Below are 20,563 nucleotides of genomic sequence, written 5' to 3'. Positions count from 1 at the left end.
CCCTATGTATAAAATATTAATTATATAATTTATGTATTTTATATGTAGTTTATTAGGTACGTTTTATTTGCGATTATAGTTCTAAATAAGTAGGTATCTTCTTGCTTTTCTCCTTTCACCATTTTTACGTGTCTGTGTAGCCCGATGGTCGACTGTTAGAGAACGCCATTAGACATTTATTAAATAAATCAAACAACCAATTCCACATGTTATTGTTTATTTCTGATCTTAAATTATATATAATAATATCTACTATATATATATTTCCAAAACACCATTGCAATACCGACTGAGATAACTTTTTACTACAATTTACAATGAACGCTCCGGTCTCGGGCGTGTACTCGGAAACTGCCCGATACGAGTACTCGTACATGACTCGTACCATGCGATCAGTTCCAATGCCATTACACTGTTTGACTAGACTCCCCATTGGCATTCAAACCGGCTGGTGTTTCTGGCGACACAAATTGTACTTTACGTCAGTGGGCCATTTTAATGATACCTACTGTGTAAATATGAGCAGTTTCCAGTGCTGTATTAATACATTTATAACATGCATGACATATATTTATCATTTATGAATGCCACAGCCTAACATAACAAACATACTCGACTCGCACTGCGCACTGCTCACAATCGATTATTGAACTAATTGTATATTTTTGCACTTTTTAGGTCAAGAATATGCGACACAATGGTTAGTATTGTGGTTACTATATAAGCATGTTGGACGCCACGCCACGCCACGCCACACCAGCGACCGATACAGTAGCTATTAGCATAGCCGCAAGTTTTATAAGCACAGGCAGCACAGCGCCAAGCGCCAACGGCGATGTCCTACAATGAGAAAGCAACGTCGTGCTTGAAACAAGCTAAAGCTGGCAAATATCTATTATTATGTAAGATATAGTTTGTCAAAGGACTGTCTCATTTCAAACATAGACAGAGAGAATCATACTATCTTTGTCTTACTAGCACCCAAAAGAAAAGGATGAATACAGTTTTTATTTTATTTTATTTATATATCATTTATATAAATTATAAAGCCTAAGGGTGGTATCGCACCTGTCCAATTTCTTGGTCCAATATGTATCTGCGTCTCACATCTTGCCTAACAAGAGAGTGAGACGCAATGCACATTGGACAAAGAAATTGGACAGGTGCGATACCATCCTAACACACATTCGTGCCTCAAATTTGACAGGTGATGTAGATGGCGTCGTAAGGCTCCGTACATTATGCGGTAACACTGGTTGTCAAAAGTTAACGTTTGGCAATGGTTTGGCAATTAAGTGACCATAAAACATATGGTACAGTACATCGCTTAACATATGCGGAGTGAAATCTGGACAAAATTCAATGTCGTATTAAATAAAAACAACATGGTTACTTTTCATAAATTTTCATGTATTTTAATAATGTATTTAATAACGTTAAATGCAAGATAAAGTTTACTCAAATGCGAGATTTTTAACGGAAGTTGTGGTACTTTAAAGTCATCGGTGTCGAAAACACGCATGTTGTCATTTTTTTTAGTTAAAATTGTATCTTCCTTAGGAAAACTTTTTTAGGAAACTTCGTATGCTCGACATATTTCACATTCTCGTCCGTTGGACCATTGGTGTTCTCAAAATAATAGTGACCTTGCCATAAATTTCCATTTTAAGTGACATAAGATTAGTCCCCCATAAATCCCATTACGCAAAAACAGCTGTTTTTTACACATTTTGATCGGTATGACGTACCGACATTTTCAAAGTTATTTATTTTTATTTTCGGATACGGTGACCTTAACTTTTCTTGTATATGTAAGATTTTGTGACTCAGCGGGCCGTCATTTTCTTCAATCGATCTCTCCCAGGAAACTGGCTAATGCTGGAAGGTTTACCTGAACCAGACTTTATTGCCGTAGTTTTTTTTAAAGAACAAGTATGTAAAAATATTATAAACATATCGTTACCTCTAACCCGCTTCCACAAAATGTTCCACTATCTTCGTTTTCGGCCATAGGGTTTAAGAAGGCTTGGAGAAATTACATACAGTTTCGCGATGGTGTTCTAGATTGACCACAATTTCAAGAGAAATAATCCAATGCCCATGAAACTTACCGGATTAATTGACAGATATATAGACTTTAAACTGGCAGTTGGATATAATTTTAGTTTAATTTTTTGTTTACTTTTTACATGTTCAAAACTTTATCCAGAATTCACTCCGCATACGTAATCTGTTTCGGCTCATTTGGCTGGCTATCAAAATAAGAGGCACGTTTTTTTCTTAGATTTTCCTCTATTACAATTAATAACTATTTCTTAGGGTGACGTTCAAAATTATATGTTGAGTGTAATGAAATATGCTTAACTAATCCAACCGGAAAACCGTGCCCACAAACGTATAACAATACGCAGGAGGGATCAACAGCCTCCGCAGGCTAATAATTTATGTCTTGCTATAAAGAAATAAGCTTAGTGCCCACTCCATACAAGGATTTCCGGGTTATTTCCACTAGTTACCACCAAGTTGTTACCAGTGGTAACTACTGGAAATAACCCACAATAAAGTAAATAGTATTTTTTTTCTCAAACCCCCAAGTAATTGAAAGTGACGAAAACATAAAAGTACTTCAGAAGTCATAAAAAAGGAGATTGGGCACCGCGCTACTTATTGTATGGCGTATGGCGTATGGCGATATAGTTATGTAGATTGCAGTAGCAGTTAGATAGCAGCGCGTGCAGCCGACACTGCCGAGTGCCGACCCGCATGCCGGGGATACTGTTTAGATAGCAGCGCGTGCAGCCGACACTGCCGACAGCCGACCCGCATGCCGGGGATACTGTTTAGATAGCAGCGCGTGCAGCCGACACTGCCGAGTGCCGACCCGCATGCCGGGGATACTGTTTAGATAGCAACGCGTGCAGCCGACACTGCCGAGTGCCGACCCGCATGCCGGGGATACTGTTTAGATAGCAGCGCGTGCAGCCGACACTGCCGACAGCCGACCCGCATGCCGGGGATACTGTTTAGATAGCAGCGCGTGCAGCCGACACTGCCGAGTGCCGACCCGCATGCCGGGGATACTGTTTAGATAGCAACGCGTGCAGCCAACACTGCCGACAGCCGACCCGCATGCCGGCGATACTGTTTAGATAGCAGCGCGTGCAGCCGACACTGCCGACAGCCGACCCGCATGCCGGCGATACTGTTTAGATAGCAGCGCGTGCAGCCGACCCGCGCGCCGGGGAAACTGTTAGGCCGTGGCAATATTTAATCCTGCACTATCGCTGTAGCTTTAATGAATCAACTCTGTACCCTGTTTCGTTAACTGTATAAAAACTACTACTAGCCACATTCAGTTTTCATGAAAGTAGTTTAATTACATAATTTTATATAACATTAAATACGATATTTACATTAAGTCTATACAGTGTTACAAATTGTTCAGTTAAAATCTGATGAGAGATGAAAACCGTAGTTCTGGTTTGCCTCTTCAATTTATTATAAGGTTATAAATAAAATAATGTTTATATATTAATGAAAGCCTTCAATTTACTGGCTTAGTTAGACCATCTACTTTAGTAACCTCCACCGATGTATGTCCAACTTCATATCCTAAAGTGGTATTCAGAATAAGATAGAGTAAGTTGACGTGTGTGGACGTTTACTTAATGAGACTATCGCACTATAGCACAATCGGATTAGGACTAACCTCGAAATCTCTTCCAAAGTTATGAAATTTGGTATGTATGTCAATTAAAAGTCTCTTTTTCATGTTCACACTATTTAAAATTTGGGGACCTCAAGGAATTGCAGCCATCTTGGAAAATGTGTACCATCCTGGAGAAATTTACGTTTTACTCTAAATCTACGTTCTCTGTGAAAATATGGTGTAAGGTAACATTAAAGCTTATTAAATTCTACACAAAAAAGTCCTAGATATCTTTGCGGAGAAAATAAATCTTGTTATAGAAAATAATAGCTGAATCCAGATTTCACCATACACCATATTTTCACAGAGAACGTAGATTTAGAGTGAAGCGCAAATTTCTCCAGGATGGTACACATTTTCCAAGATGGCTGCGATTCCTCGAGGTCCCCAAATGTCAAATAGCGTGGACATGAAAAAGAGATCTTTAATTAACATACATACCAAATTTCATAACTTTGGAAGAGATTTCGAGGTTAGTCCTAATCCGATTGTGCTACTATGGTACTTATTATTATAAAACTACCATTGACCCACTATTGACTTGTGAAAAAGCCCTGACGCCTCTTATTTTAAAACTATTTTTATTCATGAATTACTTCCTTTTGTTTCAGGATTCTTTCTACTCTTTACTAATTTATATTTTAACGAACGAAAGCCTGAATTACAAAATGTTTAAATTGCTACCAGTTTGCGTTATCTTATTCTGAAAACCACACAACGATTCTTGTAACACAGTTAACCTTTTGGACGCCAATGACGAATATATCGGGACCGCAGGTCCAACGCCAAAGACGGATTGATCGGACACAGACCACAGGGCAACATAGACCTACGTGCGTGTGCATAAAGTTCAATTTCAGTTTTGAGACTTCGGTGACGTGGCGTCCGAGTGACAGCTTTTGTGTTTGACACAGCGTCGAAAAGGTTAAAGCTTGTAACTACTAGTAAAAGTTGTGTATAGGTTTTAGATTACTAAATCGATTTCAAGTAAATGTTGTAGGTATAGCGACGTCGACTCTTGTAAACCAACCAATAGCCAAAGCCTCACGTAACCTCCTCATATTCAGAATGCGACAATTTGCGTTTCTATACAGCTGCGCTTCGTTACCTACATATACGTATATATGAGCGAGACGTTATTACTTTTTTTTCTGTGCAACAATTCCTTTGGAATAACACAAAGGTACATAGTAAATAATAGATAATATACAATAAGCACAATGGCACACAAATCAGGCATATAATATATTATTAATTTGGTCCCGTAGCTCTCACATATCGCGCTTCAGCTGGCAATAAATATACCTAGCCCGCGTACTCGTGTCGTGTCGTGTCGTGTCACGTGCAACTCACTATATATGTTTTTCTACTCGTCGAGTATAATCTGTGTATTACGACTTTACATGCAACACTACAACCTTACTCTTTTCAACGTTGGGTAGTCTATGGCACTTCCGACTCAAGCATAAGAATTTTATCGATACGGTTTAGTCAATTATAAAATTTTTGAAAATAGAACTTCATACATTTCAGTAAAATATTTCTTGTTTAACGAGACTCGATTCAATGCAAATTAGTCTACTTAAACACGCTGCTGCGTCGTATCTGCTTTGTGATTGGTTGGCCAACAATTGCTTCATAAGTCGTAAACGCGCATGTGACACCCTTCATATAGCAACATCCATATCCTACGAAAACCGCTTAGCGTTGCTTGTTAGCCTCCATAGGCTACGGTGGCCAAAATCGAGAAAAAAACTGTCTTAAAATTGAATTTAGCGCGGAGCAGGTACCAGGGTCTCATGAGTGACGAGGAAGTGTCGTTGACCAACCCGCCGGGGGCGCCGGGCCCGGCGGCCGGGGCGCGCACGAGTATGAAGGTATCGCGGGTCGCGGCAGCTCGCGTATCTTAGCTGTATACTTTTGGTTTGTTTACTTAAGTATATGATTCTACTAGTTGAAAGTATTATTTTTTTGTCTCGTAGAAAAAGTATAGCTTAAGCTTAAGCTTAAGCTTCGTTGCTTAAACACGGTACTCGACTGAAAAGCTCTCTATTATATCACGATTGTATAAAATACTATTTATTAATGTGGATTCCGTTTGAATCAAGAGGTATAAGTATACAGCTGTTTTATAGCAATATTAAACAAATACATGTATCTGATAACAATTGTAGGAATTGGCAGGCACACTTGTTATTAGTGGACCGCGGGTCGAGGGCGCGTCGCTTGGCGAGGTGACTTGTCCTTGAACGGAAAACATTTTTTTGTTACATACATACATACATATAATCACGCCTATTTCCCGGAGGGGTAGGCAGAGACCACGGATTTCCACTTGCTACGATCCTGACATACCTCTTTCGCTTCCTTCACTTTCATAACATTCCTCATACACGCTCGCCGGTTTAGGGTGCTCTTGACCTGGCCTTTCTTCAGGATTTTCCCGATCTGATCAGAGAAAGTCTGCCCCTTCCAACTCCCGTTTCTACCTCTCCCATATACACTCTCTTTGTTAGCCTTCATTCACTCATTTTTTCCACGTGTCCAAACCATCTCAACATACCTTTCTCAATTGTTGTCACTACATCTTCGCTCAGTCCACACTTTTCCCTGATCACACTGTTCCTAATTCTATCTTGTAATCTCACACCACACACACTTCTCAACGCTCTCATTTCCACTGCATTCACTTGGCTCTGATGCCTCTTCTGCCATACCCAACTTTCGCTACCATACATAAGTGTAGGCACCAGCACCCCTCTATGCACAGCCAAACGTGCCCTTTGCGACACCTTCTGGCTGCTCATAAAAGCGTTAAGTGCCCCATTCACGCGATTTCCAGCACTCACTCTCCTTTCAATATCTTTATCATGCTTACCGTCCCTAGTGAATAATGTTCCCAGATACACAAACTCTTTCACTTGTTCTACTCTTTCTTGACCAATCAAAATTTCACAGTTTGTCATATATTCCTCCTTTTCAAATACCATAACTTTCGTCTTACTTACATTTATTTTCATTCCTTTCCTTTCAAAAGATCCATGCATTCTAGTTACCATCTCCTGCAACTCTTCACCCGATGACGCTAGCAATACCAGGTCATCAGCGTAAAGAAGACATTTGACGGGTAAACCACTCATTCTCAGCCCACATTCATCATTTCTCAAATCATGCAAACTACTGTCCATGAACAGATTAAACAGCCACGGTGACGCTACACATCCCTGCCTAACACCCTTTTCGACGCTAAACCACTCAGTGTACGACCCGTTTACTCTCACACAAGCACTGGAATCCTCATAGAGCGATTTCAGTGCCTGAATGAGACGGCCGCTCAATCCATACAGCGACAGTACCGACCAAAGTTCATTCCTCACCACTCTGTCATAAGCCTTTTCCAAATCCACGAAAGCGCAATAGACCTTCTGACCTTTGGCCAAATACTTTTCGGCTATGCATCGCAAGGAAAAGACTTGATCCGTACATCCCATACCCTTTCGGAATCCCGCTTGTGCATCCCATACTTTCTCATTGGTTTCTTTCACTACTCTTTCAATCAATATCTTTGCATACAATTTGCCGACGACGCTGAGTAAGCTAATGCCTCTGTAGTTTTTGCAATCCAGTTGTGATCCCTTTCCTTTGTAAAGAGGTACAATGACGGCCTTGCACCAGTCCCTGGGCGCTTGACCGGTTTTTTTGTTGAATTTAATGATTCTGATATCATAATTGTTCCGAGGCAGGCTTTGGGCCTAAACTGCTGCAGACAAGAGTGCATGGTACGGGGTTAATATTTAAATTTAATCTTACATTTATGACATGGAAATAATGCTATATAACCAAAACATTTGATATTAGTTTGCACATTATTTATGATTGTGCGTTTCTTTTTTGTTTTAGTATGGCAAAGCTTGAGGTTAATAGAAACATGTACATAATATCCACTAGGTCATGCGTCTGGCTCGAGATGGTGAACCTTATCAGAATGAAGGAGCACCTCACTTCACACTGCACGACTGCAAGCTTTGTCATAGACTATAGACCGCGCGGCGGTCGGCGGCGGCGACGGACAGCGCTGCGGACACAAGGTGACCAAAATGTACTGTACATCAAATTCATCGATAAAAAAAAACAATAAAATACAAATATGATATAAAAGCGATATAGTTACATCACAATATTTTTTGCTTAACCGTCGCTTATGGTCAAATAAAATTAGCTATATTATGTATATAAAATAAACGAAAGCGAATCAGTCTCTTAAATTAATTTTAATATTAAGTCTAATTTATATGTACATTTTAGTTAAGTCATTTTTAACGTAAAAAAGTCATTATGTGGATTTACTCTTAGAATTAAAAGTAATGGCTAATAATAAGTAGGTATGTATACATAAAATATGTATAAATATTTAATATGGAGAAATACACATAAACATCCCAATTTTCATCATTAGCATTTCACACAGACTCACTAAATAGTATACATACATACATTAATCTGACGCATAACAATAGACATATTACATTCACTAGCTAAGTTAAATTATATACTTCATGCACAATAATAAAATGTGCTCGACAGTGGCAAAGTGGCAGTATAGGTATTGTATATTCAGCCACTCATATGGATTTATTTCGATGCCAAACTAAATCTAACTGATACACCCTCAGGGATTTTGTCAGGGGTGACCATTTCCAGTCGGCGGTGACTGTACGGTGGCAACACCGAGCCACCAGGTCCGTCCACGCGACTAACAACAATATTCATGCGTCATTTAAAAATTGATGAGTAAAAAAACCAGGACATAATAATATAAAAAAAAGAATAAATATAAAACCCACTATATTTCACAGTGGTAGTAAATCGTTTTGCTAATTTTCTAGGAAGTTCATGCTCAGACATTCTTTCCTATATTTTTAGTAGGCATAGGCATAACCTGTTCACTTCTTTTTATCACAGTAGCGCTCACACGCCATTCGACTTCCGCTTTTACTGACTAGGATACTACTATCCGATTCATTCTCTTCAGTTTATCCGAAACGTCACGTGTGGAAATTCATAATACACTTCGAGGTCAGACGCCACTAGCAGATTGAACTAGCCAGTACTACTCTACCAGCACACGTCCGCAACGGCCGCTCGCACGATCGATCAAGTAACAAGTCCAACACTGAAGTAACGAGGGGTGCGGTTATATCAAGTCGGTGATGATGGTGCCGAACCACGCGCAGACGACCGGCAGCGCGTAGGTGAAGAGCGCCTTCTGCAGCGAGGGGCGAGCGGGGGCGGGGGCGGCGGCGCCGGCGGCGGGTGGCGCGGGCGGTGCGGGCGGTGCGGGCGGCGCGGGCGGCGGGCCCACGTGACCGCGCACCTGCACGTTGTTGGACATGGGGCTGTCCACCACGCCCGGCAGCCCTAGCGCGGGCCGCTCGGTGCCCGACGGCTCCTCCATCTCCGTCTCCAGCGAGTCTTCGTCGTCCCGACGCGGACTCTCGCCCGACCCTGCAATCATTACACAATCAATATAAAGCCTGACCACAAAAAAAAGTGCTCATACATAATAGTGTAAATCTTTTATTTGAATGTGAATTTTCAAACAGCACGTTTTGTACATAATTTGTGGATATCAAGCTATATTATATTAAAAATACAAACATGATATAACGTTAGGTTTTCTATGAATTATGGCAATATATATCCCATGGTACCAATGTTTTCTTGTACAGCGTCTTCTGGCAGTTTTTACCAAGTTGTCCTGCTAAATATATGGTTTATTTATTTATTAGATAATCCAAATTATACCTTATGACGTCCTCTTTTTACAAAAGTAACAATTTTTCTAATTGTATTCAGATTGAAATAGTTCAGAGGTTCTTTAACTTTGGTGAATTTGACTTTTTGACGAAAAAATGCCTCCCATATAAAAACTACTTTCAGTGCTTGGAGTAGAAAGTCTTCCTGACTACCACAAATAGAAATGAGTTTCAAGAAGTATTTTTTTGGTAAGATGACATTCTAATGTGCCTAAAACAGCTTGTAAAAATATAAATACTGTTGTGACATTGTAGCAGGAAGCGAGTGAAGAATGTCAAAAAGCGCTGTACAAGCAATGAAAAATATGATGGAATTTATTTTGCGAAAACTCACACAAACGCATACATAAAAATACGATTTTATTTTTGTTAAATATTATTGTATATACAAATTATTAAAATAAAAAACTTCTTGTAAATGTACATTCGGTAAAAAGATATACCAGATCATCCACGACCAATTTTTTCGTGGACATACTTTATCTGGGGGCACGGTAGTGCCCCCGCCAAGACGAGCAAAGCGAAGGCCAAGGGCACTACCCTACCTTTTCTCAAAGCGCTTCGTCGTTATTTTGAACCCTCATAACTTGGGTTTGGAATACCAAATAAACAAAATTTTTGGGATATGATGTCATTAGTGGACTTATTAAGCATAACATTTTTCAATTACATAGTTCTTATACTTTAGATTTAATTCATATCTAAAAACCCCCGATTTCGTCACTCACTCACTCCCTCACTCATCAAAACCTTTAGGGTACTTCCTGAAATCCTAGGAAGCTGAAATTTGGTATGTAAGATCGTCTTAGTACACAAACAACAGAAAAATTCAAAAAATTGAAATTTTTTGCCCCTAAGGGGGTGAAATGGGGGTGGAGTTTTGTATAGGGAATTAATAACCGCTTAACCGATTTAGTTGAAATTTGGTATGTAGACAGTTTTTGTTATAGAGAAGGATATAAAATAGTTTTCAACCCCAAAATGACCCCATAAGGGGGTGGAAAAGAGCGTCAGGGGGAAAAAGTGGGTTGAAGTTTGTATGGGGAATCAGTAAAAAGCAAATAGTGTAAAAGATGTCCCCAGATACATATTTCAGGATTTTAATAGTGAATTAACCCCAACCCTTTAAATTAGGGGATGGAAGATTGTCATAAGCAACTTACAAAAAGAAGTGAAATCCCACCAAAAACATTTTCATCTAAAATGTTGCCAAGACAAAATCATAAGGCTCGCACTGTCAAAAAGTTATCAGATCTCTTGTAGAGCCAAGCTTCTAACTCTACAAGCCCTAACTTCACAAACTCTATACACCTTAGTCAAATAATGTGGCTTGGCCGTTTCGTTACTACAAGAACTATTGTATAATAAAATATAATGAATATATTTTTCACCTTACGTCCATGTGACGGTAGCGAAACGGCCAAGCCACATAATTTGACTAAGATGTAGAGTTTGTGAAGTTAGGGCTTGTAGAGTTAGAAGCTTGGCTCTACAAGAGATCTGATAACTTTTTGACAGTGCGAGCCTTATGGTTTCGTCTTGGCAACATTTTACATGAAAATGTTTTTGGTGGGATACATTTTACTGAGCTATATACACATTTACACATACATTACATACATTAGATACATATTGTCGAGGCGAACAATAAGCCATTTGCAAGCTGAGTATTAATTTGAAACTGACGACCTTGGGAATCCGTTTTATATTAAATACGAAACGCAAGCAATAATGACCTTCAGGATAGTCTGTGGGCGGGTCGCGGTCCTCGTCGTCGTCGGGCAGCCGGTCGCGGCCTTCCTCGTCGTCGGCGTCGTCGCCCGACCCCGACCCCGACCCCGGCTCCGTCAGCGAGTGCATTTGCGACTCCGCTGCCGCCAGAGAATCACCTGGTAAACACAATCAATCACTTACATTAGGTAACTTAATACATCATGTCTGTCTGTCATCGAGTAAAATACAATACTTGAGGGAAAACCATCAATTATCCCATCAATTATATTTAAGTATATCGTTTTTTTTTGCGTCAAAATAACTATAGTCGTTTCAAAGAACTGGCATACATAATGTAAAGTCGCCGTCAATAGAACTTGCAAACAATGTAAACAAACCGTTTTACCTTCATTACTTCGCAATCTCGCTCTTCAAAAGGACAACCAAGACCTTATCAACAGTCTATATACTTATAGTTATTTGTTATACAAGGGTGCAAAGTTGTATTTTACCCGCGTGTGTGGAATTGAAACACGAGGAAGCGAAAGGATTCTATAGTTATAGAATCCTGAGCGTAGCGAGTGTGTGTGTAACACAAAACTTTTCCCCTCACTATAGCGAGGAAAGTGTAACATCCACAGGCGTTAGATCATAGGTATTCATCACTTTAATCACTCATTTTTTTACGATTATTGGATATTATAACGGAAAACTCTGGAAGTTGTGTATTTTTAAGTCGGCGAGAAAAATTTGTTGACAATGTTGACATTTCTGACGATGCGTTTTGAAATTGCATCGACTCAACTTGTGCGTTCAGAATTACATTCAAGATAATTAAGGAAAACAAATGTTTCTTATGGAATTTAAGGTTTATGACTTAAAATCATTAAATAAAGCTAAATTTGGTATTTTTTATTAAATTCTTAAACCATTTATTTAATGATAATTTTATCTACTAGTGGGGAAAGTAATTTGACCCTGGGTGGAGCGTATTTAAGTAGCTTGACAGATAACAAAACGTAAAACGCTCATAATAATGGTTCGTTCGATATCAGTTATCATTAAACAAATGGTTTGAGAATCTAATAAAAAATACCAAATTTAGCTTTATTTAATGATTTTAAGTCATAAACATTAAAGTTCCATAAGAAACGTTTGTTTTTTAATAATGATGTTAAATATAATTCTGAACGCACAAGTTGAGTCGATGCAATTTCAAAACGCATCATTGACATTTCATACGTCAGAAATGTCAACATTGTCAACAAAAATTTTACTTAAAAACTTCTCACGTAAAAATACAGAATTTCCAGTTTTTTTTTATAATATCGTAAAAAAATTAGTGATTCCAGTGATGAAGATGATCTAATGCCTGTGGATGTTGCACTTTCCTCGCTATAGTGAGGTGAAAAGTTTTGTGTTACACACTGGTGCAAATGTATTTTACTTCTCGTGTGTTGAAACACTCGCTACGCTGAGGATTCTATTTTAGAACTACTATAAAATCCTATAGATTTCAACTATAGAATCCTTTCGCTTGCTCGTGTTTCAATTCCACACTCGCGGGTAAAATACAACTTTGCACCCTTGTATAACAAATAACTATTATTTATATACATTTTTAGTTAAATTAAATGTTAATTATTAATATTTCAGCGAAAATAACTTTCGTAAAAATTTTAGGTTATGTGTCAAACGCTAACAAAATCTGTCATATTTGATTACATTGGTTGCAAGTTCTATTGACGACGACTTTATATACTAATATTATTTTTCTCAAAAATGGACGGCAAAGTCGACGTTGCCGGTTAAAAAGTAGGTCGCGAAATGCGTAGTTTATGGTCAGTCAAAAAATTAAAAAGTTAAAAACATTGCAGTCTCGATTTCAGGACTGCAATGATGCATACAAATTCCATTATTTGTCGAGTTCCAAACTTTTTAAAAGTTGAAGTGGCCATATCAAATTAAAGGTCCATTAAACAGCCAAACAGATGATCAGTACTTATTATTATAATGTTGGTACCGCGACTATTTAGGTGTCTCAAATAGGTTGGCGTACTTTCAGCAGAAAAATACACTTCCATTTTTAATAAAAAAAATAAAACGGCGGCAAAGCAAATCTTTACCTTTTTCTATGAAAATATATACTTAAGAACGTTGCTTCTGTAAAATATTTCTATTATATTTGCATTTATTGCGCCACTTTTGAGAAAAGCACTATATATGACTCGGCTGGAAGGCTACTTGCTGGCTTCGGATTCAATTAAACGGACTCCCAAGGTCGTCCGTTTAAAACGAATCCTCAGCCAGCAAGTAGCTACTTCCGAGCCTCGACAATAATGTACTATTTATTGCGTGAATTTTTGGTGATCATTTTTACTTTTCAATCGGATTTATCGATGAACGATATAGCTAACTACGGCACTGACGACCGAGTTGATGAACCGGCATTAAACTAAATAAAACATAATGATTATGAGAAATACGTGATGTAGGTATAAATGAGTAGTGAGTGACATACTGTCGTCTTTCCACTGCACTTCGACGCCGTTGTAGGCGTCCTTGAGGCGCGCGGTGAGCGCGGGCAACGCGTCGAGCTGCGCGCGCGCCACGGTGGCTGGTGCGCGCGCCGCGCCGCGCACCTCCGGGTTGGCAGCCAGCGCTTCGCTACCCTCGCCCGCCGAACTCAACGTATAACTGACAAACAAAAGCACATTTCACTCAACAACTTTTTTATATTGTACCATGTTATAATGGAATGTGTCCGGAATGAAGCTGCTCGGATACAACTGGCTTTTTCAAGCCATAATACTATGTTTGATGTCGGGGGCTGCAATAGCGTTCTGGCTGCTCCTTTGTCAGACTCCGCCATGGCGCTACTGCAGCTTGTACGAAAGGCTATTGTTAATAGATTAAGTTAATTGTAAGAACATTGTATTGCTGTTTTCTATGGAGCGACATGTTCACCTCGGTGACAAGCTCTTAAATAAAGAGAAAAAGAAAACTTTTTTATATGAGTCTAGGTTATTTGACTTTCCTGTCGACATCATAAAATAAACTGACTTAAAAGCCTAATTTTCGTACTTTATCATTATGTTAACCCAAGTAGCATTTCAAGCTGTATTTAAGTTTATTTTTATACTATAAGCTGTACATTTAGGCCACAGGCCAAAGTCAAAGCAAGTCTGTATAAGCGCATGTACGGCGCTTATAAGTTAAAAAAAGGGCTCAAATTGTACAGCTTTTCGCGTTATTGAAGCTGTAGAGTAGATATAATTCGGTGTAACAGGAAACCTTAACACTACAGATAATATCTTATAAGTATGATACAAGAATATAAATTTTAAATGAGTTTAAAAATATTTACAAACGAATAATAATCATTTAAGAAACTAAACTGTCTTCTTGTTCATTCGTAATATAGTAATGGCGACAATAAACGGTAGTGGATGATAAAAGTAAAAGTAAATATTTATTAATACAGGATTTTGTGAGCGGAATATTATATTATTAGTATGTGCCGATTATTATTTATTGTGAACCTGTGTATCTTTCCCGGCAAAATGTTCAAGCGCCTGCCAAATAACAAAGAGAAACATAAGGAAAATATTAAAAATCGGTAAAATTAGTGTTTCTTTTTAAGGTTTAGATAAAAACGTTTATAAATATTAATTATACGACTAAAGTCAATTTATTTTAGCTGGTAATCATAACGGCACCAAATATAATGACCACCAAAAAATACTCCGGTACCCTAAATAAAGAAATCTCTTTCACCAAAAAAAAAATACTAAACACCAAATAATAAGGTCTAAAATTACAAAACTACCACCTGTTTAAATCACGACTACACTTCAAATTGTATTCAAACACCAAAAATCATATACTCACCAAATATAATTAATGATCACCAAATCTTGAAGAGCAAATTAATGCGATATTTTCACTTAAATAAACCACTATGATTACCAAAAAATGTATACATATTACCAAATAAAGTAAAATGTTGCCAAAATTACTAGCCCCTCCCGCTCAATCCCCCGTACACCGCACCGAACGCGCCGCGCTCGCATGACCCAATCCTCAATTCAGTCACGCACCACGCTTACTGAAAAGAAATGCTACTAGAGAAGTGGGTAAGGTTAGGTTAGAACTGCGATCATCACAGAAACGAAATGCTACCAGATAAGTGGGTTAGGTTAGGTTAGAACTGCGATCGTCACAGAAACGAAATGATACCAGTTAAGTGGGTTAGGTTAGAAATGCGACCGCACGCGCCGCGCTCGCCTGACCCAATTCTCAATTCAGTCACGCGCCACGCTTACATAAAAGAAATGCTACTAGAGAAGTGGATAAGGTTAGGTTAGAACTGCGATCGTCACAGAAACCAAATGGTACCAGATAAGTGGGTTAGGTTAGAACTGCGACCCTTACAGAAACGAAATGCTACTATAAAAGTGGGTTAGGTTAGGTTAGAACTGCGACCCTTACAGAAACGAAGTGCTACAAGAAAAGTGGGTTAGGTTAGGTTAGAACTGCGACCCTTACAGAAACGAAATGCTACTATAAAATTGGGTTATGTAAGGTTTAGAACTGCTTCCCTTACAGAAACGAAATGCTACAAAAAAAGTGGATTAGGTTAGAACTGCGACCCTTACAGAAACGAAGTGCTACAAGAAAAGTGGGTTAGGTTAGAACTGCGACCCTTACAGAAACGAAATGCTTTTATAAAAGTGGGTTAGGTTAGGTTAGAACTGCGACCCTTACAGAAACGAAATGCTACTAGAAAAAAGTGACGAAGTGGATTAATAAATTTAATGGAATAACAAGATGATAAATATTTGCACATTTTTAACCGACTTCAAGTAATTTGCTTTAATAGCATAGCAAAATTAAAAAATTTGGTTATAATTTTATTAAAATGGAGGTCTAATTTTGGTAATCATTTACTATTTTTGGGTTTACAATGATTATTTTGGTGTTATTTGTTTTAAAAGGATAATATGGTACAAATTTGGGAATCATTCCTCATTAAATAGGAGTTCTTATTTTGGTGATCATTCATTATTCTTGGTGGTAAAAACGAATTTTTTGGTGTTAAATTTTACTAAATCTGGTGATCTGTTAAATACATGCCAATCATAACACGACATTATTCTGCTAAATAATAGCCCCGCCAGGCTAGCACCGTGCTGAGTCGGGACCATTTCGTGGCTTATATTATTTATGTTGTGCTACCTATGTACGTGTTTTCTTCTTTTTGCCACGAATAAACGCTATCTATCTGTAAATATTTGCAAGTATTTCTTTAATTATATTTTCAAATAAGTTTTGTTTTTCAGACAGACTACAGGAGAGTTGGAGAGCATTATAATCTTAGTAGCCGTGCTGTGCTAGCTTTTGGAATTAAAACAGCTTTATAATAGAATATTTGTATTCGTTTGGCTGTATTTCGGTTCTCCGTACACAAGTTATAATTCTCTTTCTTCTTGAAGCTAGACGAGCTTCCCGTTGCTCTATGTTTTCAATCTCGTTCAAGGACTACCAAATCACATACCACTATAAGAATGTACAGGCCGGGTACAGTCAGAATTCCAAGCTTAGGGAAGTAATTCTTACAGGACGTTAGCTGCGATATTCGTGCTATTACTCTAATAGCCCTTTTCTGGGCCACAAAAGCTGAATGACAATTGTATTGGTAGCTGTTGCCCCAGAACTTAAGGCGCTAGCCGCTATTTTTGGCCGTAAACTCTTACTTTCTAGAGTATATATCTGCTTAACGGTTCAACAAAAAATTATGAAAAAAATATATATTAATCTCCATTTTATGTACAACATTCCTAACGTTTGACTTTTTCTCTGTGACTTATAGTTTCTCCATAAAAGAAACATTACGACAGGTCATTTTGCGACTAACTTTACTTATATCTCCTAAACGGTTTATTCGATTAAAGTTATTTTTAACCTTAATTAAATGTTTTAGCAGGCACTACAAATGCAACGTTTCATAATGTTAATAAATAATATTTTTTTTAAAGAAATCGAATATTATTCAACATTTCGTGCGTATGTAGCTCGAAAAAAGTCGTGTGCTAGCTTTGAGACGAAGAGGCTGTGTCGCTCGTCGCTCCGTGCCTTCCTTGTACTCTGTATGCTTGTGCAGAGCCCAAGTGCAATAAAATTGGAGTTATTGTGGCCAAAGATTAAATAAATGCAGAAAGTTGATTTGGTTCTGACGCGCTTTAGCGCGCTTAACACGGTGTTTCGCAGCCTATTATAACGAAAATAATGATAATATTTCCACTTATGTTTGAGAAAACTTCATTTGAAATATAAAAATAAAAGTTTTCTAACATGCGCGGACATATTGCCATTTTTATGTTTTGAATAAAGTTCGATTCCTAACAAAACAATAATTAATTGATTAATATAGGCTATCAATTTACGTTGTATATAGATATTTATTTATTCATTTTCAAGTTTAATTTTTTTAATTGTGTTGGGAGATTGGGTAATCTCCCATTGATTGGTGGTGGTTGATGATGAAAACGAACAGTGACAAGTAAGAGTCAATTGATATTCTTTTATAAGCTAATCATAAATGAAAGTAGGCATAATGTTTTAATGTTTTAATAACCCAAATATAAACTATTTATATATCATGACCCTTACAATTGATTAAGCCGTTTAGTAAAAATACCAAAATGGCCTGTCGTATTTTTTTGGCGAAACTATAAATTAAGGCGAGAGGAAAAAATCAAACTTACTACTTACCACCGCAACCATAATACAAGTACCTATGCTATAATGTAATAGTTAGTTCGTATTTTACAAATGTTTTCTTGTTCAGATACGAATAGACCTTGCATTTCGTGGAGGTGGTAAATTATTATAATGGTAAATAATACCTCTTTAATTCAGAAACTATATACTTATTTACTGTTACGGTCTAGAGCGTATTTCTTCTAAATGGGTAAACAAAAAAATTATGAAAAAAATATATAAGTATGAATCTTTATTTATTGTTCAACAATTGTAACATTTAATATTTTTCTTGAAATTTATAGTTCCACCGTAATAAAAATAATACAACGGGCCATTTTGCGGCTAAATTTGGTTATTTCTACTTAACGGCTAAATCAATTAAAATTATTTTTAAACTAACAATAAAGTTTTAAGAGCTGACGGTCTGTCTTTCCACCGCGATACAACCGGCCGATGATTTGTTTTATTAACAATATCATCTAAATTCTAAACTACCATCTGACAAAGTATAATGAAATGGGATGCGATGCCTGAAAATATTTTTTTTTACATGTTCATGTGACCAGCTGACCTTCCACCGAGATACAACCGGCTGACGATTTTTTTATTCACATTAGCATCTAAACTATCATCTGACAAAGTATCATGCAGGAGGCGATGACAATTTTTTTTGCTTGTTTCGCTGGCTGCCATTCCTCAACCCACCAACGGAGCGGCAGCTGACGTCCACGGGGGTTCATCATACATAGCCGTTAACCACTATATCGGAGTTATTGTGGCCAAAAAATAAAAAAACTACAGAGCGCTGATTTGGTTGTGGCGCGCTTGTTATATTAATTTCCCACGACCCACGAATGATATTCCCACGTAATGTTTGAGAAAACTTCGAACTTCGAAAAATAATACTAGTTTAAAACTAGTAGGTAGGTAACAATTCCCAACATGTTATATGTAGGTAGACTAGGTAGTAGGTACTTAATTTTATAAGTTAACTATTAATGGCATTATTTATATTTATTTATTTATATTTATTTGACGACCGGTTTGGCCTAGTGGGTAGTGACCCTGCCTGTGAAGCCGATGGTCCTGGGTTCGAATCCCGGTAAGGGCATTTATTTGTGTGATGAGCACAGATATTTGTTCCTGAGTCATGGGTGTTTTCTATGTATTTAAGTATTTATATATTATATATATCGTTGCCTGAGTACCCATAACACAAGCCTCCTTTGGCTTACCGTGGGACTCAGTCAATCTGTGTAAGAATGTGCTATAATATTTATTTATTTATTACGGATAAAAAATTACAATAAAATAAACACACTGTACGCCTCAATTTAGTACATATAAAGCTCTAGCTATAAATTTTAATCAGTCGAATTGACTGAGGTATTTATTTGTAAGAAACAGATAAAACACAAATTAACTAATTAAGGCTTGCAAAGTATAATGCATAAGGGAATATATTTTTATTATAATTTACGAGCTCCACTAAACGCATGATCTACTCATACTCAAACGACAAAATATCTGCAAAAGATACACAAATACGAGTACAGCGCCAACCGCGCGCCTCTGGGCTGTAGCTTATTCTTTGAACCTCGTTGTGGTAAATTCACGTACGATCGCAGTGAGCGGGGTGCCAGAGACGCTGAGACGCTCAAGGACACATCAGCGACTATCGTCTTAACACTATATCTTAATCTCGATGCGACTAACGCATAGTAAACCATAATGAGTTGGACCAATTTTGTAAACTATAATGAGTAGGGCCAATTTTATTTCGTCTCTTAGGCTTCTGAGTGCGTAGCAGGCTGAACTTATTGAACCTACCACTGGAGATAGCTCATATTTCCAACTCAAGTTCAGGTTTCAGGTTTAAGAATCTTTATTTCTCAAGAAGATATAACAAAAACTTCACTTAAATGAGAAAGATTTACATAAAAAAGAGTTATTAATAAATTATGCATGCATAAACTAACATGTTGGCCTATAGTATAGGTTTTTTAAAAGAAAGAATGGCAACGCGCATGCGACACCTCTGTCTGTCTATAAATACGCCAAGAAATTTCACAGACTGCCCTTGCTGGATGTTGGATCCATTAGATAATAAGTGCAGTCTATCTTTACTATTAGCGGTTGTTGTAAACAGCAGGGCATTTGTTTTATTGCTGTTTAATTTTAATTTATTGGTACTGAACCAGGTATAAAAAGTTCCAATGCCTTATTTACTCTATCGTTGAGTTGTGTGACGTTATCAGCAGATATTACCGCAGTGGTGTCATCAGCAAAAATCACTAACTGGCTATTCGGGTTGACTGTTTATGTAGTCAATTAAATCGTTAGTGAAAAGGATGAAAATGATTGGACCCAAGATGGAGCCCTGTGGTACACCCCTTCGTGGATCTTGTAATGTATAAAATAAATGTACATTGCGTTGTTTCATTTAAATACTAAGACTCCTTCGTTTGTCTAAAACATAACCTATTATTTAATAATAATAACTTTAAGTGACATAAATATTACTCCAGAAATGTTGTACCTACTAGTGAATATGTACCTA

General features: G+C 37.6%; 1 protein-coding gene across 1 annotated transcript in view; it reads right to left on the bottom strand.

Moving 5' to 3' along the window:
• Positions 1–200: 200 nt before the first annotated feature.
• Positions 201–20,563, bottom strand: part of LOC134754217 (glypican-4) — a 158,492-nt gene continuing 138,129 nt past the window's right edge. Inside the window, exons 9-11 of the mRNA XM_063690387.1 lie at positions 13,760–13,935; positions 11,262–11,414; positions 201–9,214 (exon numbers count right to left, since the gene is read on the bottom strand). Of these exons, the coding sequence (XP_063546457.1) occupies positions 8,904–9,214; positions 11,262–11,414; positions 13,760–13,935 (640 nt within the window). The 3' untranslated portion in view covers positions 201–8,903. The remainder of the gene's footprint in view (positions 9,215–11,261; positions 11,415–13,759; positions 13,936–20,563) is intronic.

The sequence above is a fragment of the Cydia strobilella genome, chromosome Z, assembly GCF_947568885.1.
Source record: "Cydia strobilella chromosome Z, ilCydStro3.1, whole genome shotgun sequence".
Classification (NCBI taxonomy): Eukaryota; Metazoa; Arthropoda; class Insecta; order Lepidoptera; family Tortricidae; genus Cydia; species Cydia strobilella.
This window is presented reverse-complemented; position numbering and strand designations above follow the sequence as displayed.